Source organism: Silurus meridionalis, chromosome 28 (genome assembly GCF_014805685.1).
Source record: "Silurus meridionalis isolate SWU-2019-XX chromosome 28, ASM1480568v1, whole genome shotgun sequence".
NCBI classification, from domain to species: domain Eukaryota; kingdom Metazoa; phylum Chordata; class Actinopteri; order Siluriformes; family Siluridae; genus Silurus; species Silurus meridionalis.
The window spans coordinates 2,759,694-2,785,783 of NC_060911.1; the positions used below are offsets into that span (position 1 = coordinate 2,759,694).

Here is a 26,090-nt window from a genome sequence, read left to right on the forward strand (position 1 = left end):
ATTCGGTACATCTCAGTATAGTGAAACGAGCGACGTTGTGGGTGTTACGCTCTCCCTTTTTGAGGAACCAGGAATGAACTCGGGGTAGGACCTCCTCACGTATAATCTCGGGTACCTAGTAACATTCGATGATGAAGATGATGATGGAGATGGTAAATAGGTCATGTTGGTGTTTGACCTACTGTAGATTTGTGTGTATTATGTTCTTCTCTCTTGCCTGACAGTTGCCCTGACTTACTCATCTGGCTCTTTTTTAGAGAAGTGGCAGTTCATTGGTTGAGGCTCTGGGTTACTAATCGGAGGTTAAAGATCCAGTATCACCAAGCTGCCACTGTTGGGCCCTTGAGCAAGGCCCTTTCCTTTAGTAATCTCCGGGTCAGATCAGAACATCACATCGTGTTGTTTAAGGTTTTTGTCTGTGAAAACCAAACCTGATTAAGGTTTGAAATGATGGCACCACAAACACAAGACTGACTTTCGCCTTCATTTAGACGTCATTTTAATTCATTTTTTCTTCTGTAGCACTTCTAAGAATGGACATTTTGGATGGATAAAGTGCTTATGAAGTTGTATAAATGTGTCAGAGCAAATGTGTTGGAAATGACTTCACAGGTGCTTCAATGGCCTCCAAAAATCTAATCAAAACATACATTAGCTCTGACCAGGTGGAGAAAAAGTCCATCATTTGATGGACGACTGAGTGCAGATGGTGTTGGGTTTTTATTTGTTTATACGAAACAAGCTGTAGAGGAACCAGTTAATAAGGTGTGAACAGGCGGTCAGGTAGTTATGCATGCAACGATACCTTTTTCCCCACCTGGTCAGGACGACCGTGTGATTTGACTGAATTTTTCGAGCCCATTGAAGCTCCCATCAATCCACTTCTAACACATTTGCTCCTTGACTCAGTCCAAGTGAAGGTGAAAGATCAGTGTTGTGTTTGTGGATCCATAATTGGTGTATTTCCTTAATCATGTTTCTTTCCACAGACAAAAAATCCTAGAAGAATTGTCTGGACTGTGAAACTGGATGATCTTGGAATGCAACGTGTGGCATGTTCATCTAACCTGGAGATTATTAATTACCATTTGCACTCTATTAAAATAATGCATGCATGTATGATGTGTATGCGCACGCGCGCGCGCATCTGGATGAGAGACAGAGTGAGAGAGAGAGAGAGAGAGAGAGAGAGAGAGAGGGAGGGAGGGAGGGATGGACCGGTATCTGCGCGCGCCCTTCGGAAAGACTCTCACACTCAAAGTTGAGTCGGTAAGGAGCGCGAGCCTGCACACGCACACGCACGTACACCAGAACGCTCCCGCGTGCACAATGCACACGTCTCCTGGACTCGTACGCGTCGTCTTTTTTGTCTGGACGTCATTTTGCATTAAAGGTAGGCCGGTTTAATGTTGTTTCAGCACCTCGTCTTTACATTCTCACGCTCTTCTCTCCTCATTCTGACCCTGTGAGAGTTCATCTACAAACACACACACTGTAGCACGCGCTCGCGCTCGTAACTTTATATATACTGTATATCGTTGAGTATTTTCCTACAGCAACACACACCTGTTAGGTTTCATCCCTCAGTGATGTGCGGTGGAGTTACAGCATATGGTACCTTTTCTGATGATTATTTATATTAATAAAAAAAAAAAAAAAAATATATATATATATATATATATATATATATATATATATATATATATATACACACACACACACACACACACACACACACACACACACAGTAATCCCATGATAAACAAAAAACTGCAATAAAAGGACGCTACCCCAAAAATGCTATTTTATGTATACAGTACTGTACTGTTTGTTTTTTTTTTTTTTGGTTATAATTAATAATTATATATTTTTAACATAAAAACAATTCCCTATAAGTTTTTAGGTCTAATGTTCTATCCGTGAGAACGTGGAAAGTGGGGGATTACTGTGTGTGTGTGTGTGTGTGTGTGTGTGTGTGTGTGTAAACATTATTAATAAAACATTATTTAATATCAATGCTAGTATAAATTATCATTTTAAAACATAATAAATTCATATATATATATATATATATATATATATATATATATATATATATATATTAAGTTATTGTTTTGAAATGATAATTTATACTAGCATTGATATTATTAATGTTTTATTCAGAATAATTTTTTTAAAATAAATATAAATAAAATATTTGGAAAAGGTACAAACACCAGTCCTCTAACCTCACCGCACATCAATAACAGATCAAACATAACGGGTTGTTGCTGTAGGAAAATAATCAATTAAAGGATGGCGTGGCCCTTGAATGGTTATAATAAAAACCTGCATGCACATCGGCCCTTTGTGAAAAGAGATTGAAGGAATGAATGTAACCTGTCTGTCTGAACTCGCGGACGACTCAGACAGAGACAAACGCCAACAATAGGATGGTGTGATTACCCCCAAATCCTCTGCATCACAGGCATTTACCAAACACTGTGTTTATTAATGAACAACACACACTTTATATCTATTTCTATTTTAAATGTTATAGAGTCTCCTAGAAATCTGTTATTGCGTTTGCAGCTAGAAGCAGTAGTTCCTCTATTTCTTTTTCCTCTCAAACTTGTTAGCAAGAACTTAAAAAAGGAGCATTCCTGAAGACTTTCCCACGGGGAAAACATAATAAAAACAGACCGATATAACGTATACGTATACGTTTTATTTTCTTATATAATAAAAACAAAGTTGGTATTTCAGTGGCACATTATATGGAAAAAAAAGGTATTGGGACACCTGACTTTTCTAACCATATGTGGTTCTTCCCCAAACTGTTCCCACAATCTTGGAGGCGCACAATGGTATAGGATGTCTTTGGATGCTGCTGCATGACATTTTCTCTTGAAACTAGGAGACACAAGCCTGTTCCAGTGCATGAAAATGACCCTGTGTTTAAAGCTAGCTCCATGAAGATCTGCTTTACATGGTTTGGAGTGAAGGTTCTCCTGATGTAGAGCTCAAACCCATTGAACACATTTTTGATGAATTCTTCACCTCGGCTGCATCTACATCAGTTCCTGACTTTACTAACATCCTTGCAGGAACACCTTTCCAGAATATTAGAGGTTACCATAAGTGCAAATCAGGACTAAATGAGGAACGGGATGTTCAGCATGAAGGACATGCTTATCTCATTTTTAGATAGGTGTCCAAAAACTTTTGGAAATATAGTGTATTTGAGAGAAATATGTGTATTTTGTACTCCTTATTTCTCCCTCATGAAAAACCCCGATTGGGAATTCCTGCCACGTCCTTTTGCCTCGGGTTCCGTAAATTGAACATTCCCACTCTCACTCACAGCCAGATCTTACTCTAGAAACCACTTCGCTAGAATAATACATCATGATTTGGGCCAAAGGAGTGCAGTTTCATCCATCTGTTGAAATGTGTGCTGTGTGTTCTTTATTTTCTTTATTCTACAGGCTTTCATCATTTACATCAGATGTACAACTGACAATGATCTCATTCATACAACCTTCTGATGAGAAGTCCACCATCTTAATCACTGAGCAACACTTCCTCTGTCACTTGAACAGTTCTCCCTGTCCATGATTTCTGCTGTTTCTGTTTCTTTGCTATAAGTAGCATGTATATAGAAATACGCTGAAACAGAGGCTACACAGACCACATCATTTCAGAACATTAGGAAGTAAATGTAATAGCAAGTTAGCAGAGGTGATGGACGTTAACTTAATTGTGATTTAGCGAGTTTTCAGTAGGTTTGAGACTGAAAGAAGAGCTAGCGTTACTTCCTGACTAGCTGTTTTAAGTCAAGAGGCTGTTACTGTCATTTTAGCTATACACTGTATAGTACAGTACACACATGACTCACATCTCAATGCATAGACACGATACATTAACGATTCACCCCTATTACCATGCATGCGATCCGATTTTGATTCGATGATGCTCTGCAATTAAAAAAAATGGCGCAAATAGTTATTTTATTTCTTTCGTTCAGACAGACGGCAAATTTACTTAAATGCTTTCTGACTTCTAATGCACAAGCAGCCTTCTGTTTCCTGTTCTGTCTGAAGGAAGTTACAGCTCTACCTCTGCCATGTTAATCTGGATTCTATGTGACTCTCAGGACACGTTTCGGTCTCCGTAGTGTTGTGACACGTCGTATTCACGCAGCAGCAGTGTTTCTGAAAGAACACGTTCGAGAAACTTTAGTGAGCAGAAATTAATTTACATAGAAAATATTGGACACAAATTATTGGTCATTTTCTAAATAATACGAATAATTATATATTCATAAATTGTTTTTTAACGATGCAAATATGTTAAAAATAGATAGAAATGCCGATGCAGCAGGTAACGAAACTATGTTTGTCCAAGTCCAAGGTGCTACACAAAACTAATTTGAACGAGGGCTGCTGCTATCGATTATTTTATTCATCGAGTATTCTAACGACTATTCCACCGATTAATTAATTAATTAATAGTCGTTAGAATACTCGATTAATTAATTAATCGGATAAGAAGTACTTTTTCTGTATTCAAGAGCAACACAAAATAAGAGAGAGGAAATAACACCGGTCTCATTTGATTTTCTTTTTGGAAAAATTGCGATTTTTTTTTTATTGCTAAAATTGTGCACAAGAATATCAGTGAAAACTTTATTTGGTGCATTTAATAACCATTTTACATCAAAATACAAAAAATAAAAAGTCTGATGGTTTGGTGATGATTTCAGCAGTTATTTGTGTATTTGTGTATTTCCAGTGAAAGTACTTGAGAGTGTGTGTGTGTGTGTGTGTGTGTGTGTGTGTCCAGTTTTCTTTTGAGGAGTCTGATGGCTTGTTGGAAGAAACCGTTACACAGTCTGGCTGTATAACAGCTTGGCTTTGGTACCTTATTCCAGACAGCAGGAGTGTGTATGAGGGGTGTATGTGGTCAATGCTGTGTCCTTGTGAATGCAGCGTACAGTGAAAATGTACATGATGGAGAAAAGAGAGACTCGGATGATCTTCTCAACCGTCCTCCTAAAGAGGCAGGGACACAGCTGCTCAGGATGCTCTCAACAGTTTGACTACAGATACAAAATGGTGCTTTTTAAAACCACATCAACCTAACAAATGCACCTGAAAAGTCCTTCAAATACAGGCAGGTACAGTTGTAAGAGTTCTTGGATGTGCCATGTGCCTTCCAGCACCAGTGGCTCTACACCACACATGAACACACTTAAAATATTTACCGTGTCATTCACAGAAAGAGCTTGCTGTAAGCGTGATAATTCCATATATACGAGAGGTTCTATGAGTGTGCGTCCCGGCACATAATTGACGCTCCTGAAGGTGTGTGTCTATTTCAAGCAGAGCTCTAGTTGTCATTCTGAATGTCCACCTGTAAACGGAATAGAGGCTGTAAATGGAATCGCCATTCTTGAATACTTAAACAGCTTGTACAAGGTCACCCTGCCGGAGAACGCACAGCCCCCCCCCCGGTGCCGAATCAATCTGGCGCTAAATAAACACCCCAGAGTGTGGAGTTGCCTCCCGCTACGCTGCATTAACACCTACTGGGTGGAATTTCGTCCTGGGGTGGTGAAACTCGTGCATCTAGAGTACAATGCAGCACTGAAACAAACACCTCGGTAATGGTGGATAAACACTTACAGCCTGTAATGAAGAAAAGTGGGGGATAAAAGTCAAAGGATGAAACTGTGGATTCAGATCTGCTTTTAATCATTTTTCATGTATTCATGGTTACGTTGGAATTGTTAAGAAATGTTCAGCACAAGAGCCGACATTGGAGACGCCTTACAAATATCCGAATATGATTCATTTATATATATATATATATATATATATATATATATATACACACCGTAATTTCCGGACTATAAAGCGCACCCACATATAAGCCCACTGAATTTTTTTATTTGAAGATTTTTATTTTAAACATAAATAAGCCGCACCTGTCTATAAACCAATGTCTACATTGAAACTAATGAACTTTACACAGGCTTTAACGACAGTGTCTGTTACACGGGTGAAATATGTTGTGGCTCCTTTAAGAGCAGAGCGGCATTTTGGGAATAGCCTCCCGCCGCATTTTTCCGGTATTACTGCATGTGTGCAAGACTGAGGAATATGTCCTTATTATTTTCTGATGCTCATTTCTAAGTTTCTTTGACTAACCTGTAACGCTGTTGCCAAGAAAAATAAAAAAGCACGAGTTTTGGAAACCTGCTACATCGGTGATTGAGAAAGGGTGTGCATTTTAAACATATAAATCATCTAAATGGGAATTTGTTTTTGTCATTATTATGGAGCGCGCCCACTTGTAGATCGACCTGAAGGCTCACATGGAGGCACAAAACTTCAGGATTTCAGATTTCAGGAGGATATAAATACACTGGGAATGTGTCGACTCAGGGAATTTCCAAACACCACTGCAACGATCGGACTATTCTCTGAGCTCATTATCAAAGGCAGGGCGCTAGACGACCTAGCGGAATGGCTTCCCCACCGCCGCACCTGACTCAACTCATTAGTTATCAAGCTGCGTCTGGCGCATTAGGAACAAGGACGGACGTGGACATGTCAGAGTTGTAACAGTTCACTGGCAAATGGGGTTTTACAACTAGCATTTATATCTTACTTGATTTAGAGCTTTGCACTACATGATGAGGTTTGAAGTGTGCTGTTGGAAAGGGAGATATTAGCAACAGATAATACACTCTGACAGCTGTGTTAAAAAAAAAGATCACAAGATCGTCACTTTTAAGAGTAGGCAAGTGTGTGTTTAGATTTTTTTGGTTGCTGCACTAGCAAATACAGATATCCAAATACACTGTATAGACAAGAGTTTATGGACGCCTGAGCATAAAATGTGTATGTGCTTTATATTTTTGAACATCCTGATCCACATTTAGTCTCCATTTTCTCTTAATAACCTAAATTCTTCTGGGAAGATGGTCTACTAGATTATGGAGTGTTTTTGTGGCTCATTCAGACACAAAGTTAGGGAATGATGTATGTGAGGTGAGGAGACATGGAGTGCACTTAGCGTTCTATTTCATCCCAATAGGGTTGAGTTCAGAGCTCTATAGCAGGAGATCTTTCACTTCTACCCATGGGAAGCATCTTTTTATTGAGCTGGCTTTATGCAGAGGGGCATTGTCATGCTGGAGCAGGTTTCCTAGTTAAAGAGAAGGGTAAATTTCATGCTCCAGCATCCACAGATGTCCTGGACAATTGTGCGCCTCATGCAGCTGTGAGGTTACAGTTTCTGGAAGAAACACATATCGATAGAAAAATGGTGTTCCAATGCTTTTTGAATCATATTGAAATCTGACCCTAATAATGTTGCTGTTATATGTTGTGTATAAAAAATATAATATCCAAAACCCAGTAAACGAATTGGTTAATCATATTATTTAATAATTAATACAAATACTGATAATATTAAAAATAATTTCCATTCTGCAATTTAGAATGTGTAAACAGTAATCCTGTGCTCTTCTCTAGACAGAACAAGCGAGAGAGCATTTTTATAATGATTATTATATTATAAACACTGAAACAGGCGATCATGGGTAGGTCACATGACCACAGGATATCCGTCGGCTGTAGAACCTACAGTACTTTAGAGACTCAGAGGTGTTGCATCTCTGACGTAATCTCAAACATCATCTATATTTCACGAGGTCCAAAACCCGGTTCTGAAAGGGAGCGAGCGCTTCCTTCGCAACATTTCAATTTAAATGCAATAAAACTAATCCAGTCCGATCTGATTTCTATTTGATGCAACACAATGCGATTCAATGCTAAGCAACGTTACAATGTTACTAAGCAATGCAATAGGGTACACGCAGTTTACTTCTATTTCTTTGGTTCAGACAGACAGCAAATCATCAATTTACTGAAGTGTCTTCTGACTTCTATCGCATGGTTTTCCTGCTTTGTCTACAGGAAGATGCAGCTCTACCTCTGCCATGTTAATTTGTATGCTATGTGACTCTCAGGACAGGCCTCGGTCTCCGTAGTGTTGTGATACGTCGTATTAACGTAGCAGCAGTGGTGCTGAGAGAACGCGCTCGAGCAACAGTTTATTGAGGAGAAATCACTCTAGGTATCAATTATTGGTCACTTTCCAAATAATAAAAGTATAGCGTATGTACTAATAATTATATATAAATAAATCGTATTTTTTTTACCGATCCAAATATGTTCAAAACGATTCACCACGATACCAACTTGTGCACCGATGAACACTTTTTATATCAATGCATCACGTCGTTAACTTTTTATGCGGACCGGTGAATATTACCATCTCTAATATCCAGATCATAAGAAAAGCCCAGTGTCCTGGATGACATCATTGCAAAGTTGTAGCAGATTTTTGCCAAGTCAGGAAAAACACTCTTATACGGTTATATTCGGTGATATAAGGTTCCTGGTTCAGATTCGGAAGAGAGTAGGGTTCCCCCTGCTGAGTCTCGGTTCCTCTCAAGGTTTCCTCTCAAAGTTTTTTTTTCTTTCTTGTCGCCGTCAATGTCACTTCTCGCCGGGGGTTAAGGCACTGATGTATGCAAAGCATCTGTAGGTATGTAGATTTACAAACAACCAAAGCTGTTTGAAGAAACTGTACAGAGCACGACGTTGCGTTGGTGAGAGGGAACTTTCTAGAAGACGTCCTACTGAGACATAACGCCTCAGAGGAGGTAGATTTTTTTTTTAAACGCCATCAAGTGAGTCAATCTGCAGTTCATCCCAGAATAAAGTGTTTAGGAACTTTAAAAGTCACTCCAACATCCTTGCCGGCTTGGGGTTCAGTCAGAGTTCACAGAGTTCATTGTTAGTTTTAACAATATGGGAAGGTGGTAGCTGAGTGGTTATGGCGTTGAACTTTGGATCCATCAGTCATTTAGTTTAAATCCCAGCCACACAAAGCTGCCAGAACAGAGAAAAGCCTTGAAGTATTACTTACCTCTCATTCTCTCAGGATCTCTCTCAAGGCTCGTCTCTGTTCTGGCAGCGAGGTGGTAGAATGAACTTCCCCATGTCCGAAAAGCAGAGTTTCTGAATCTTCAAGCAACGGGTGAAGACCTACCTTTTCCTGAAACACTTTTGAAACACTCTGAAACACTCTTTTCAAGTTTGTTTTGTTCCAAAAAAATGCCCTCAACAGAGTTTTAGAGGTAAACAATCAGGTAATTATGACATTCTGACATTATAACATTCTGAGTGGTGAAGTGAAGAACACTGATGATCTCTTCATCATGGCACCTGTTAGTTTGTGGATTTATTTATTAGGCAGCAGGTGAACATTTTGTCCTTAAAATTGATGTTAGAAGCAGGAAAAATGGTCGAGCGTAAGGATTTGAGGAAGTTTGACAAATTGTGACGTCTAGACGACTATGTCAGAGCGTCTCCAAAACTGCAGCTCTTGTGGGATGTTCCTGGTCTGCAGTGGTCAGTTTCTATAAAAAATGCTTCAAGGAAGTTACAGTGATATAGTCATATAGAGTGTGTCAATTTTAGTTTAAGCTACTTGTTTAAACAAAGAATTAGCATGAAATTGCATGTGGTATATGTGTTTATTCACGCAGCTTGAAAGTGCCATGTCTATCCTGCTGCTTCTCGGCGTGAAACGAAGGCAGTAAGCTCATGAGACCGTATCTAAAGCTTGATACCAACCAGAACTGGACACTTTCAACGCTAAATTGAAAACACCATTCAAACATTAGGACGTCTTCCAACCTCAAAATGTACCGAAACGCAGTGTTTGTCCTGGAATAGTCAGCTATCTAGCAGGACCAGAGGCTCCTCACTCAGTCTCGCTGTTTTCCTGTTTGACTTTTTCGAATTGTCTAAAACATGGCAGCTGTTTTACACGTTTCAGTCCATGAAAAGCTCTGAAAATAGATCCTATTCTTCAGAAAGTGCACCCACTCGCACATCCACAATCCTCGTTTTGTTTGGTTTTTATTGTGAGCTATAAACTGCAGAACAAAACAAGTCACTATTTATTTCCCATTTTCAAAAGCTCTTTGGACAACCGAATTAAAGAGTTCCTATTATCTCCAGGCGTCAGATCTGAGCCAGACCCTCAAAGCTTCGTTGTTTTTTTGGATTTTTTTGTTTTCCTCCCATTCTTCATTTGAGTCATCCTGGCTGGAGCCTGAAGGTCAGTGGAAAGATACCGTGCAGTTCTGGGACAAAGGGTTTGCACATTTGTATGATTTTTTTCTCCAGTTGCAATTAATCCAGTAGTATTTTTAGCACTCCTCGTTACTTCCTCTTGGAATCTCTACCTTCCTGGAGCTGTTATTAGAAGTGGTAGAGAAACTGGGTCCAAGCCTGGAAACTTTGGGGACCTAAAGCAAGATCTCAGACATTAAGCATAAAGCATGTCCATTCGTTGATTGACGTCTATTCTGATATATAGAGAGCAAGGCAAGGGTGAGAAATCTTTTACGTCCAAAGAGAACTCGTAACTGAAATATTACTGAAGGGACCAACTGATGCTCTTGAGATTCTTTGTGCTGTCAATAAATTGTCACAACAAGCGGCGAAATAACAGCGCCTTAGCCAAGGAGAGCAGAGAAATCATGACTCTGTCTCCTCTCTTCTTCATCTGATATGATCCGAGCGTCTCTCTGATCATATTTCCTCCGAGTGTGTTACGGTATCCGGCGTGTGATTTATGAGGACCGAATGACGAGTGGGAAATGATTGCATGTTCACCTGTTCATTAATAGACCATGATTTAAATGTATGTAAATGTATCATGTATTTTAAACCAAGTAGGTCAAAGTAGAAGTAGGGCATCCCTCCATTCTAATCTCCTTTCACGTCTGAGCTATGTGGAATGCTGGAAGCTGCTTAGAAAACCGATCATTTCAATTTCCAACTAAAAAAAAAAGTCTTTAACTTCCATCATTGTGTTTTAAATGATTTGCAGGTCGGCTTTTCAATCCAGTGAACCCGATGCATCAGAGAGAACGCATTTCCTTTCTCTTGGCTGCTTTTAAGCCGGGATAGAAGCTTGATGTCACCATTCAGCTGGCGATAAGCTGGACTCCAACACACAAAGAGCACTGACCCATTTATCGGACAGGGATCTCTCTCTCTCTCTCTCTCTCTCTCTCTCTCTCATAATGCTAAATACCTATTGTGCCTCAAAGCCGGGTGATTTAACTTCCACATAAAAGAATATATCGTCTCCAAATCAGACTTCCATAAAAAATGATTTGTGCTTCGTCCTCGCCGCTGAGGAAAAGCCAAAAAAAATAAGTTATTTCTCATCACAAGTTTCGTGCAAAGATATGTTTAGATTTATGGCCTCACAGTTCAACATGAGATAAAAAAAAAAACCATAAAAGGAGACCAGGAGTGAGCGGGTGTCTGGAGTGTTTCTCTTTCCACGAGGATCCTTTCCTTCAAAAGATGATATCAGGATGCAGGGGAGACGCAGATCTCTCATTTCTTTCTCCGACACGTCCCTTTCTTTCCCCCTCACAAGACCTTTACGTCACGTTCGCTACCTTTTAAAGTCTTATTGTTTCGCCTTCTGTCTTTTCTCTCACTCCACCTCCGACCCTGTTCTCCATCACCCAACACTTAGAAGTCATAACTTACACAAAAAAATACATATAGCCAGCTGGACTCATCAGCTAAAAATATCGAGCTTAGAGGAACCTTTTTAGATTTGTTGATAACCAAAGTCTGATGCCTTAAACACTGTGCTACCACTTCTCATTATTGTCTCTGAGCAGCTCTACGGAGATAAAGACATGGTCATTGATACAATTATTACCAGTTGTCTGCAACCTTTTGGCAATATAGTGAATATCAATGTTTTCTGTTCTGAGAGTTCATGTTTTTTATAAAAAGGAGTCTCCATTGTTCAAGGATTTTTTTTGCTTTCTTGATAAACTCCATCTTCGACAGGGTTAAAAGGGGAGGTGGAATCTTAATGGTTTAGCCATTGGCTCTGAAGCTCATCTGTTCAAATTTCAGCCACACCAAGCTGCCACTCCTGGGCCCCTGAGCAAGGCCCTTAACCCCATAATGTATAAATGAGATTAATGTAAAATAAGTTAATCTGCCAATTGCTATAAATGTAAAGGTAAAAAATAGAAAGTAGGTGAAAACTCAGTGAATATGATTTGTGGACTGAGTGGAAGGACATGGGTTCATATCTCAGCACCACCAAGTTGCTTCTGCTGGGCCCTTGAGCAAGACCCTTAACCCTCAGTTGCTCAGCTGTATAACTGTGAAAATTGTAAGTCTGAGGGCTTAAGGATGCCAAGTCTGCCAAGTGTCAAATGGTATTGTAAATATAGACAGTGATACGCCATAGCATTAAATATGATAAAAACACTGACAAAACATCCTAAAGATCCATTACTGAGCATCTCAAGAACTTTGAGGATGTATTTGGATTGGAAATAATATCAACAGTCTGCTATAATGGTCCAATATTGCAGTTTGCATGTACAGAACAGTACACTTCAGCAATGATGGAACTGTAATGAATGGACATTCGGTGATAAGGATGAGTTCCCTTTTGAGTCTGGTTCCTCTCAAGGTTTCTGAAAGACTGAAGAAGGAACATTTACTTATAATCTTATACTCCAGTACTCATGTTAGTTCTCACTCTCCAGTGTTCTGTATTGTTGAAAGATTTTTGGTCAAACTCTTGATGTCACCCAAATGAGGATGAGGTTCCCCTTTTGAGTCTGGTTCCTCTCAAGGTTTCTTCCTCATTACATCTAAGGGAGTTTTTCCTTGCCACAGTCACCATGGATGCTCATCAGAGATAAATACACACCATTCACCTTAACTGTTGATTTCTGTAAAGCTGCTTTGAGACAATGTCTGTTGTGAAAAGCGCTATACAAATAAACTTGACTTGACTTGACTTGAAGGTTTCTTACTCATGAAGTCTAAAGTAGATTTTCCTTCACCACAGTCGCCACTGGTTTGCTAATTAGTGATTAATAATGAAAAAACGTATATATTCTTTCATACAACTTTATAACCTCTTTATTTCTGTTAAGTTGACAATACCCAACATGACAATACCCCTGTACACAAAGCCAGCTCCATGAAGATACATGGGTTGGAGTGGAAGATCTCCTGCTATACAGCTATAAACCCTATTGAACATCTTAGTGATGAATGTAAATGCTGACTGCACCCCAGGAACCTCATCATCTCACCTACATCAGTACCTACCTTTACTAACAACCTTGTGGCTGAATGAATCTCAAAACAAATCTCCATCAAATCAAGAACATCTTCTCAGAAGAGCTGAGGAGGTTATTATAAGAATGTGGAATTTTATGTTCAAAAAGAACATGACACTGACTCTCTGGGAAAACCGAAACAAGAGCTGGCAAGGACAGATTCAGCATGAATAAGCGCTGAAATCTGAACAATGGCAGGGCGTTTGTACACCTGAGCCTGAAACCTGCCGCTTTATGGGACTGGGGCAAGAATGCAAGAAACTGAGATGTTTTTATATCCTGTAAAACTGGAGAATACAAAAAAAAAAGAAGGACCTAAATATGCGCAAAGAGGCGTTACAGTAATAGACTACAGTAAATAAAGCCCTCTGATAGTTTGTAATGGACATGTCCTATTTCCAAATCTTTAGACAGATTTTCTGGAAGAACAAGCGATTTAAATTCACAAACAGCACCATCACCATGTCCATTATCATCATGTTCTTCATCCCTGCCATCGTTTTTCAGCTCCAGCTCTTCCAACAATTCCAAAAATATTTGCTTTCCCAACACGTTCTTTTAATCATCTCATTACTGCCTCCCAGGAGAAATGAAAACATTTACTGAATGTTTTATTCACCACACACATTACCGGATGGCTTTCATCTTGGCAAAAAAAACCAAAACAACGCATCTCCATTCTCTCACAGGATATTTAGCCACTCATTAATCATTTTATTGAAGTCAGCATATTTACTCTTATCTAACTCACGTCGGCGTTTTCCAAAACCATAGAAAGCTGTTGGAAATAATGCAGTAATTTACTGATTGGCGAACACAACATTAGGAATACACATATATATATATATATATATATATATATATATATATATATATATATATATATATATATATATATATATATACATATATATATATATATATATATATATATATATATATATATATATACAGTACAGACCAAAAGTTTTGACAACTTCTCATTCAAAGAGTTTTCTTTATTTTCATGACTATGAAAATTGTAGATTCACACTGAAGGCATCAAAACTATGAATTAACAAATGTGGAATTATATATGGAATTATATACATAACAAAAAAGTGTGAAACAACTGAAAAATGTCATATTGTAGGTTCTTCAAAGTAGCCACCTTTTGCTTTGATCACTGCTTTGCACACTCTTGGCATTCTCTTGATGAGCTTCAAGAGGTAGTCGCCTGAAATGGTCTTCCAACAGTCTTGAAGGATTTCCCCGAGAGATGCTTGGCACTTGTTGGCCCTTTTGCCTTCACTCTGCGGTCCAGCTCACCCCTAAACCATCTCGATTGGGTTTAGGTCCGGTGACTGTGGAAGCCAGGTCATCTGGCGCAGCACCCCATCACTCTCCTTCTTGGTCAAATAGCCCTGATGCCTTCAGTGTGACTCTACAATTTTCATAGTCATGAAAATAAAGAAAACTCTTTGAATGAGAAGGTGTGTCCAAACGTTTGGTCTTTAATGTATATATATATATATATATATATATACACACACAATTCAGCAACCACTTTAGTATCTCTTCTTCTAAAGGGACAATGCTTTAGAAACTAAACTTGGATATGTTTTAGCGTTTCTCAAAACTCTTGACAAAAGTGTGCGATTGGTTATACAATGATGCTCAAATCGAATGCGACATCCGCAGATCGACTCTAAAATTAAACACTTTTTATTCATTTATTTCATATGCTATTTAAATCGTGACACCGGTGATAGAGCTAGCTTCATTGTGCAGTGACTATTTTGGCCCAATTTTGTATTTAGTTTTATGTATTTAGTTTTTTTGCTCGGTAACGAATTTGATTTAAAATGTACAATACTGCAAACAAAAGATATTTAGGCAAAAGTAAAAAAAACTGATTTTTAAAACTACTTTAAAAAAACGATTCGTACAGAAACACTTAACGAAAAATGTTGTTACTTTCCACCTGTTCATTGTCGGTACTTGAAATGTTATAACGGTTTATACATCCACACTCATGGCAGTGTACATATTTGCTGTCTCATTACCACACACACATTTGGAATGTTAAACAACCAAAATAGAGGTTTTATAAAGCATACAACTATTCTTTTTTTTTTCCCGAATGAAACACAGCCACAAATCCTGTGAAAGACGGACGTTTCACAATCACACCAAAGTTTATAAAAAAAAAAAACTCTGCCTGGAAGATTTCAACGGATCTTTCTTAATCTATCCACCCCTCTCCCTTGCTTTTATCACTCTTTTATCTGTCTAAATTAGAAGCGAGCTCCTGCTTAATCCCTGAGGATTTAGTATCAATTACGCTGCTGCTCATCACTTTCCCGCTCAGACCTCCAGGACAACCGTGAGATCATTACTTCACCCATCACATTCGGTTTCTTACACTTTTCTTCCAGTCTTTCAACTTTTTTTTTTATTTTCTATTGATAAAAGTATTGAGACACCTGACTTTTTTAGCCATATGTGTTTTTTTTCCCAAGTTGAAGGCACACAATTGTATTCAATTTCTTTGGATTCTGTCACATGAAATGTTTCCCTTCACATGAACTCAGAGACCCAGAACTTTTTCCACAAAGCCAGCTCCATGTTCCTGAAGGTTCTTGCAATCTGAGATGGTGCAATCTTCAAACCAGGGTACTGATACGGCTGCTCAGGATGCTGCCAAAATCCCCTCTGTAGAATGTAGTGAGGATGGGTGGTGGGAGCTCATCTTTCTTCAGCGCTCTCACATAGTAGAGACACTGCAGGACCTTCTTGTGAATGGAGCTGGTGCTGAGGGACCAGGAGTGGTTCTACGGCAGCTGAACACCAAGGAATTTAGTCAGACTTCCATGGTCTATATGATCTTCTGGGAGTGATGCCAGAATGTTGGATGGAGCCACTGATGGATTATGAACTGATGGATGATCAGTAATTTTGTACAAGAGTCCCACAAGGCCGAAATGCAATAAGATGGCAGGAAACTGGGGTCATAGTTCAAATAAAATATTTGGCATTGTTTCATTATTCAGAAATTATTTCATCATTTGTTTTTCATTAAAAAAGAAAAAAAATAATGGATATACACAACATAAACAAACCTATCTGGTTCTTCAAATGTTCTTAATCTTGTAGTAGCCACAGAGGCAAAAATAAAAGGAAGGTGGCATCTTGGATACTGAGATACTGAGGTTTAAACCCAAAACCTTCTGATCAGTAACCCAGAGCCCTAATTACTGAGTATAGACGACATGGCTATGTTGTGGATCTCCTAATATTTGAACATCTTTATCCTTATTAGTGTGGTTCATATACTGCAGTACAATACATCAAATGTATTATTATTATTTATTTTTTTAAACAAAACCCATTTGAACCCTTTATGCCAAGTTCCTGGGCTTTTTAAAGATAAATCGTTTCTCTGTCTGTCTGTAGGATCTTTACAGGGAGAGCACCAGAGGAGGTTGTATAAGGAGTTATTAGAAAACTACAACCGGCTGGAGAGGCCGGTGGCCAATGACTCTGCACCTCTCGTCGTGGAACTTGGACTCACACTGCTCCAGATTATTGATGTGGTGAGTAACGGTTTATAAAAAACATTTATAGGGTTGTAGTAATTGATACTGAATAGAAAAAAAAAACGATCTGTGAACATTTACTCACAGAAGTAGACTTTGTTATTCGTAGTCTCGTTCTTCACACGCTCCTCCAAGTCTGCGTGAAAGAACGAAACCTTCCCGTGTTTTGAAATGCTATGCAGGCTATCACTCTCTACTGCATCTGACCGTGAAATTTCAATCACACACTGCACAGGAGCATCGTTCACATTCTCGGTCTTCATCCAAAATCCACAAGGGAACCTGTGCTCTTATTCTCTCTCTCTCTCTCTCGCTCTCTCTCTGACACTCACAGACTCACAGTCTAGACTCTGACTTTGAAGGCTGTTTTATTGGTTGATGTGTTTAGACATACTTAGTGTAGCAACGATTTTTGATCGATCACGAATAATTACATCGATTAAAATACAGTACAAAAAAATGAAAAGAAGTATGGTGTTATAACTCAGGGTTGACCTCTGGAGCTCAAGTTAGGGGAAATTGTCAACCTAGTCCAGACCTGGCCTGAACAAAGGTTACAGGAGGGCCAGAGTGCCTTGTTCAAGTGTGGAAATGCCTCTTTAGCTAAACATGGGCCCATTTCTCCAAAACCTGCCCAGTCCTAGTCAGAAATCACAAAGCATTTGAAAGGTTGAGTGTCTTGCTTAAGGGCACTGGTTCCACTCCATTTACTAGTGGCTTGTTCCTGTTAACCTTACTATGAATGTTACACTGATCAAAAAGGTTAAATACCCCCTCAGGTGCAGTAGAACACCTCCAGCTACCAATAAGCTCATTATACTGTATAATGTTGTTTAGCCCTGGTCAAAAAAACATCACAGGAATCTTAAGTGATAAAAGCCATGCTAAGAGGCAGCAGGATCTCTCCATCTACCTGCAGATTTACTTCGGTCAGTGCGGTTCAGACCTGGTTAGAAAATGTCGCAGTAAACCTTGGGGTTAAGTATCAAGCTCAAGGGCATTGTCACGCCAGACTCAATTTTTCTGGTCACAAAGCACTACAACAAAACATAGCTGCTAAGTACCTCGCTAAAGGCCAGTGGTTCTCCTCCTCCTATTGCAAAACCCATATCTGTGAACCATGTCCAAAAAACATCACAAATCCAGAAAAGTACTTGATGGAAAGCCACGTGTCACGTGTTTATATATATATAAGTTCTGATACCCTTCTGGCTATCAATTGGCTCATTTCGTGCAGCATTTTTTTCAGGCATGGGACGCAACCAAAAACTGCAAAGTAATTCAAAACATTTTTTCTTTGAACTGAACTCGAACACAGCAATAAAGAGTGTGGTATCTGTTGAATCTGTTGTATAATGATATCTGTTGACGTAACCACCAGTGTAGCTGGTAGGCCAAAGATCAAGGGGTCCATAAGCAAAACTATATTGCATGTGTAGCATTCCCTATTTTGGCAATGTTTTCTAGAGAGAAATACAGAACGAAGGCATGACGCAGCTAGCAATCTGACTCATTTCATCTTCAGTGCTGTAAATGCGAAAGTAAAATGCAGTTTTTCAAGGTTTTCTGGGTATATGGAGAAGAGCCTCATCTTTCTGCCTGACAGTGAAGGGTATTCTAAATCAGCATCAATCCAAAACTCTGTCAGTTGTTTCTGCATAAAATTGGTTCCAGAGAACAAAATAGACCCATAAAACTGTCTCGTTTAATGGCACTCAAGCTGGTGAGGGACTCTCCATTAATATGTAAGAGGTTCCTTGTCCAATTGCATTTTAAGCTAAGGAATAGTTTTGTCCTTGGGTCTTTAAAGTTTCTAGACATTATTACATCCACTGATATGATAATATGATCTGCAGCTCTTGCAAGGAACTTGGGTCCTTGTTTCGTGAGCAAGCCGTATACATTCTGGTCAGTGTGACAGCTTCGGGGGTTAAAACAGAAAGGAGCAAATTTATGTGATTTAAATGAGCAAATCCAATGCATCTGGCAGATGCCATTATCCACTTACAATTACCTTATTTATAGAATAGACTTTATTTGTCACATATACATTACAGTGAAATTTGCATATCCCAGCTTGCTATGAGGCTGGGGTCAGAGTGCAGGGTCGGCCATGATATGGCACCCCTGGAGCACAGAGGGGTAAGGACCCTGCTAAAGGACCCAAAAGTGGCAGCTTGGCAATTCCGGGGCTTGAACCCCCAACCTTCTGATCAGTACCTTAACCACTGGGTTACCACTTCCCTTATTAGGGGTGTAACGGTAGACGTATTCGTACCGTTTCACAATCTGGGCGGAACATAGTTAAAATTTGATTTGCCTCACAAACATATTAAGTGTTGGACCGCAAGCTTGTTTAGTCTCCGCCTCGCACTTTGGGCGCAGTGTCACCGCGGCTACAGGAAACATGGTTTACATTTCACATCCACATTCTCCTTAAAAGGAGAAAATCCTGATAATGCCACAACTCGAGGGAATGAATGAAGGTATGATTCAATTAAATTTATTTATGTCTAAATAGATTGAATAAATAAGTAAATATCTTGTGTTTCGTAAATGAAGAGATTTGTTAAAGGATGCTGAAAAAAGTAGAACAGTTAAGTAAAACATATATTTTGAAAATTTTATAATAAATGTACAAAAAACACACTTATCTGTATTACAGATAATCTGGGGTCTAAAATTAAATTTTTTCATTTATTAAAATTATATTTTTTTAATTCATTTGTGTCAATTTAATTGATTACAACATTTAATCAGTATAATGAAACATGTATTGCATTAATTTGATTTATTCTATTTTATTTGTACATATATTAATTTTTTATTCAAAACAAGCAGGCGTTTTATTTAATATTGTTTTAACATTTTAAACTGTCGATGTTCACAAATGTTAACAATAATAATGTTTCAAATTTCTTTCCCCTAACTGTACTGGAATTGAACCGAACCATGACTTAAAAAACTGAGATACGTACCAAACCATAAATTTTGTGTACTGCTACACCCCTGAGCAGTTAAATGTTAAGGGCCTTGCTCAGGGGCCCAGCACTGGTAGCATTGGGATTTGAACTTACAACCTTCTGATCAGAAGGCCAACATTCTAACCACTCAGCTACCACTTGCCCCTTCCTCCTAATGCAGTTTCTTTAATTTACTGTCATATTGAGCAAAACAATACATCTTTATCAGAAAACGAGAGGATGAATCTAATTGCAGCTCAAAAAAAGAAAAAAAAAAAAGTTTTGTTCAGAATTGTTGTAAAAGAAGAAAAAACAACAGCTTTATTGAAGTACTTTTCGGAAAAACACCATCTGCGATCCACATGGAAACATAAGGCAGCATTACAGACATTTTAAACAGCGGAAGCAACAGGAATTGATTATTTATATAGTTTTTCTCTTCCAAGTTGTGCAAAGTTCATTTGAGTTAAATGGTAGCTACAATTACGTCACAATCACAATCAAATACTGTACTAGGTCCTGTGAATCGCTACCTGTTGATGCTACCTTCAGATTTTTACCTCAGAAAACCTAGCAGAATTTCAAGTGCGTGTTGAAGGAAAGAAGTTTAGAACGATGTTTTTCAGTCTGTCCCAGCTTTGCCGTCTGTCAGAGATCTGTTAATCACCTCATTTGACAGGGTTATAGTGTTTATTCCATCACGGCCGTGACCACAGCGGCTTAAACGGGGTGCCGACGACCCCAGATGGCGCGGTGCCTGTCGGTTATAGCTGAAAGGCTGCGAAATTGAACGCATGACTGGCGTTCGAGTAGGAGTGTGTCGGCTTGTCAGCTGCCGCATTATGCCACAGCGAATGAGGGACGCCGTAAACAAGATCGGGGGGTAACACACACAGGGAAATGCAGCTGCAGGATGTGTCATTGCTGCTGCTCTTCCAGGCGTCTCACAGCATTGTGCTTTCAAAGTAGTCGATGTGCACAGTAGATTCCGGGTGGATACATGCTACCTCACGACCATATGGACTGATTGCGACGCCACGTCGAGTGTGGAGCTGCAGGTTGCTAACGATGAGGCCATGTTACGCAGGTTTCTGTGTATAGAAATTTCCACCCCTAAAAAAGTCATCCATTCCAGCTTTTCTCTTTGGGCTGTATCTGTTTCTTATTTGAGTTATCACTTTTTTCCTTCTCTTAGAGTTCTTTCTCCAGTTTTTCTTATTCGAGTTATTACTTTTTTCTTTCCTTGGGGTTTATTCTTCATCTCTGTCTCCCCACTCATTGTGTAACACTTTCAGAAAAAAGATTAGAGAACTGGACAGAAATAGGGAGAATTGGTGTGTGTGTGTGTGTGTGTGTGTGTGTGTGTGTGTGTGTGTGTGTGTGTGTGTGTGTGTGTGTGTGTGTGTAAGTCAGATTAGCGGCTGAGTCTCACATTTACACTGTCCTCCCTAATTGACTTCCCAGCTTTATTAAATTCATTTGGATGCAGCGACCTTCGTTTTTAATGAAACGAGTCTATTCGACTGTCCAAACAAAAAAAAGGTGTAGGCTAATGAAGGCGCGCCATCTGCACGTCTCTAACCCTGTTTTCCACTTCGTCGATTCAGTTTGTTGACTAGAGGAGGGTAAATACACACAGCTGCTTATCTGACTGAAATATCATTATGCGTGAGGAAAACGGGAAGTGTTTATTATTCACACACACCGAGTCCAATACAAGCTCTGCATTCCAATGGGCTCATAGACAGAAAGTCTCTGAGGAATGATCTATGATCAGGCTAAAAAAGGTCAATGATAGATACTTTGTCAATGCTCAATGCTTCGAGATCGACGATGGATCTCAGAGCAAGCTGTAACTCAACTCGGATTAAGACATGAGCTCATTTCTGCTTGAAACGAGAAAATAATCTTAAGCGATGAACTAATCTCAGAGCAAGCCATGACCTCCTTTTAGCCATTAACCAAGAACTGATCTCTGATAGCTCTGTGAACTAAACTCAACAGGGTCTGTGAATTTGGATTGAGATGTAAACTGATCTCTGACCATGTTGGGAAAGTATCTCACACTGAGGTATATCCTGATTCCAGGATGATCCATGATTTGTATTCAGGCCATGCTGTGAACTGATCTCAGGCAGAGCTTTTGGATGTGTCATAGTCTTGAGATAGCCATGATCTCAAACTGAGCCATGGATTGATTCACCTCTATTACGATGCAGTGAGTTCCGATTTCAGTTCGATTCAACACAATACGATTCAGTGGAAAAAATACGATGTTCTGCAATTTAATATGATACTGATAGTTCACTTTTATTTCTTTGGTTCAGGCATAAATTTACTTACGTGTCTTCTGACTTTTAATGCATGCCCCTTTTACAAACGTGCCTTTGTAGTGTAAAAAACAAAAAAAACAACAAATTGAACTAAAACCAGATGTTCTTTTTCTGTTCTGTCTCCAGGAAGACGCAGCTCTACCGCTGCCATGTTAATCTGTATTCTATGCGACTCTCAGGACACACTTTGGTCTCCGTAGTGTTGTGACACGTCGTATTCACGTAGCAGCAGCGGTGCTAAGAGAAACAGTTTCACGAAAATAAATCAATCTACATATCAAATATTGGTTACAAATGATTGGTCACTTTTTAAATAATAAAAGTACAGCGCATCTACTAATATTTAAAAAAACTGATATATTCAACTTGTATCTGATGCACACTTTTTTAAATCGATGCATCACATTGTTAACTTTTGTGTCAATGTTGTGAATCTTACCATCACTACTGATCTCAGACCAGGCCATGGACCAATCCCAGACATAAACCGAGTTCAGGGTGAGGCTTTGAATTGACTTCAAACTAAAAAAAAGACGATCGCATCCAGATATGCTCACTGTCTCTCCTGTTCCTTTGTTACATTTTTTTTCCAATTGCACCTGACAAGATCAGATGTGTGCAGCCAAAGTTGGAAATTCAAGACTTACATCACAGGAATCACAGTGACTCAAAGAATGAGAGAATTCACATTCACATTCACATTTATGACATATGGCAGATGCCCTTATTGGGAACAACTTACATTTATCTCATTTATACAGCAGTTGAGGGTTAGGGGCCTTGCTTAAGGGCCCAGCAGTGGTAACTTGGTGGAGCTGGGATTTGAACTCACAACCTTTCAGTCAGAAGTCCAATGTCCTTCACAAGTACGCTAGCATTCCAGAAATGATTCAAGACCTGCTCTGATTATAATGCTAGTCAGGAATTGCCATGACGAACCTTCTCTGCTTTGTTGTGTTTTTTTTATTAAGACTTCACCCAAGTACCCTAAAAGGTTTGCATTCTAGCTTCTAAGCTTCCACAGGAAGACACACTGATCTCAGATAAACAGTCTTGGACATGGAGATTGATATCGTTTTCTTTCCCTGAACATGTTGTATGTGATCATTTGAGTTGGGATGAGTTAACATAGAGGCACAAAAAGATGCAAACTGTTTAAGCAGATGGTAAAAGCGATGTTCATTTTATGCAGAAACACTAATGTTCCGTTACGCTTCTGGTGATTGACACAAACGAGCAGCTGGCAGGGTTTAGTGACTCAGCCACGTCTTATCTCCCTGTGCGAGATCAACAGTCACAAGCATATGGTTCATCCACGCCACAGTCGGGATTTTATACTTGACGAGTTATTGAATATTACGTTGAAAGGTTTTTGTTTGTCGAACGTTTTTAGAAGCAGGTTGCCATGTTGAGCAGATTCCTTCCAAGCCCTAAAAGATTACATTAGGCTTGAAAAATAACAAAATCTTTTTATTTTTATTTTTACTTTTTTACGTATTTTTACTTCAGGTGGGTGTCAGGGTGTTACTTTGGTACTCCAGGTGATTTGTTGCGGTGTTACTATGGTACCCCAATTGGTTGTTGGGGTGTTACTATGGTACCCCAAGTGGTTGTTGGGGTGTTACTATGGTACCCCAAAGTGATTGTTAGGGTGTTACTATAGTACCCAAGTGGTTGTTAGGGTGTTACTATAGTACCCAAGTGGTTGTTATGGTGTTACTATAGTACCCAAGTGGTTGTTGGGGTGTTACTATGGTACCCCAAAGTGGTTGTTGGGGTGTTACTATGGTACCCCAAAGTGGTTGTTAGGGTGTTACTATAGTACCCAAGTGTTTGTTGGGGTGTTACTATGGTAAACCTGGTGGTTGTCAGGGTGTTACTATGTTATCCCAAGAGGTTGTTGGGGTGTTACTATGGTAATCCAGGTGGTTGTCAGGGTGTTACTATGTTACCCCAAGTGGTTGTTGGGGTGTTACTATTGTACCTTAAGTGGTTGTTAAGGTCTTTCTAGGGAACGCTAGGTGGTTGGTAGGATGGTACTTGGTACTACAAGTTAGATTGCTAGTTAGTTTTGGCAAACAAGAAAACTTTTATATAATAATCTCTTTAACAGAGTGGAAGTAGTGGCTAGTTGGTTGTTCATTAGTTCCTAGTTAGTTAGTTAGCTTTGCTAGTTAGTTAATTATCAAAATAATTTCCTCAAAATGTGAAAATATATTAAAATTAAAAGAAAAAGTATTTAGTGAATTAGATGCTAGTTAGTTAACAAAATATAAACTTTTTGTGTATTAAATGTATTTAAAATAGGAAGTAGTTAGTTAGTTAGTTAGTTAGTTAGTTAGCACTTTCTTAGCTAAACTACCTTTATGTCAAATCTAAAAACTGTTGTGCAATAAAATGTATTTAAAATGGGTAGTTAGTTAGCAGAATAGTTGAACTTATTGTGTACTAAATGTATTTAAAAAAGAGGAAGAGGTGGTTAGTTAGTTAGTTAGTTAGTTATTACCTGTGGGTAACAGTTTTATATTATGGGACTAAAAGGAAGGCACTAATAGAACATTCCGGGGTGAGGGTGATAGTGATGGGTCATGGGGTTATAAATCAGTGTAAAAGTGCAGCCCATTAGCTGAAGCACAACGTGGGAGGCATGAATGGGAGTTTGTGAGGTGTGAGTGTGGATGTGATTGGTACGGGTCATGAGGTGTGGAACTGGTGACCTCTGATAGATGCAGCACTGCATGCGGGAGGGTATTTGTGTGTGTGTGTGTGTGTGTGTGTGTGTGTGTGTGTGTGTGTGGTCATGTGAATGTGTATTGTACTGTATGTGTTTTACATTAAGACTACTATATAAAGGTTTTAAGATGTGGTCGTGGTTTGAGGAAAATATTTACAGGACAATGAGCAGCAGTAGTGCTAATCTTAAGAAGTCTGGGCTTTTAAACACTTCCTCACTATTAAGTCTACTTAATTTAATAATTAACACACACCGACACCACAGATACTCATTTTTCTTTTTTATCCACAAACCCACTGTTTTAATGACAGCACAATTAACACTCAAACCGCCGGAGATTAGCGCTGTAGTGATGATATACGCCTGGCAGAGCATCAGAAGCCCCAAGGACGGCGTCAGGTGTTTTATCACCATTAAAGTGCTGGAGCGGCTTCAGAAATCGAATGCAAATGTGTCCAGTGCCGACGCTGCCAAATGAGAACACACTTTACCATTGAGACAGAGAGAGTTCAGACTTCAATCTTCTTCTCAGAGCTGAATGATTCCAGTCTAAAGAGATTTACTAGAAACTTTTACGAATTAATCAACAGATTCAAGAAGTTCTTATTAAGTTGCTTATTATGCATTCAGAAGGTATTCAGACCCCCTTCACTTTTTTATTTTTGTTATGTTGTAGCCTGTACTGAGTGTAGATTCATAAAACGGTATTTGTTTATTATATAGTATCAGTACTTAATTATCAGCATTATTCATCTTTCCTTCAACCCTTAACTCCTGCATGATGTTTACCACAACATGATGCTTCCACCACCGTGCTTTACTTTTGGGATGGTTTTGGGCAGATGATAAGCGTTGACTGAATGTGGAATGTTCTTCCTCACAATATGAGAGTTCTTTCAGGTGCTTTCTTGCAAATGCCAATCAAGGTGTAGAAACATCTCAGCGATGATCGAGAGAATGGGGAGGCACCCGAGCTCAATTTTTTATTTGGTCTGAATACTTACATGTACATGTGATATTTCAGTTTTTTTCCTTTTTTAAAAATTTTCAGACAATTCTAGATTTGTGTTTCTAGAACTGAGTGCAGATTAATGAGAAACATTTTTTTTGGAAGATTGTATTAGGGGGTCAAAGTGAAGGGGGTCTGAATACTTTCTGAAGTTGCTAATTCTTTCAAACTCAGTTGTAATGTCAGTGATGATGAGTATGTAATTACAACACTGTTTTTTA

At 39.0% G+C, this 26,090-nt stretch overlaps 1 protein-coding gene across 1 annotated transcript in view; it reads left to right on the forward strand.

The window, feature by feature from the left end:
* Positions 1-1,230: 1,230 nt before the first annotated feature.
* The window catches only part of chrna8 (cholinergic receptor, nicotinic, alpha 8), a 55,930-nt gene continuing 31,070 nt past the window's right edge, over positions 1,231-26,090 (forward strand). The window contains exons 1-2 of the mRNA XM_046843036.1: positions 1,231-1,393; positions 16,688-16,827. Coding sequence (XP_046698992.1) covers positions 1,330-1,393; positions 16,688-16,827 — 204 coding nt within the window. The 5' untranslated portion in view covers positions 1,231-1,329. The remainder of the gene's footprint in view (positions 1,394-16,687; positions 16,828-26,090) is intronic.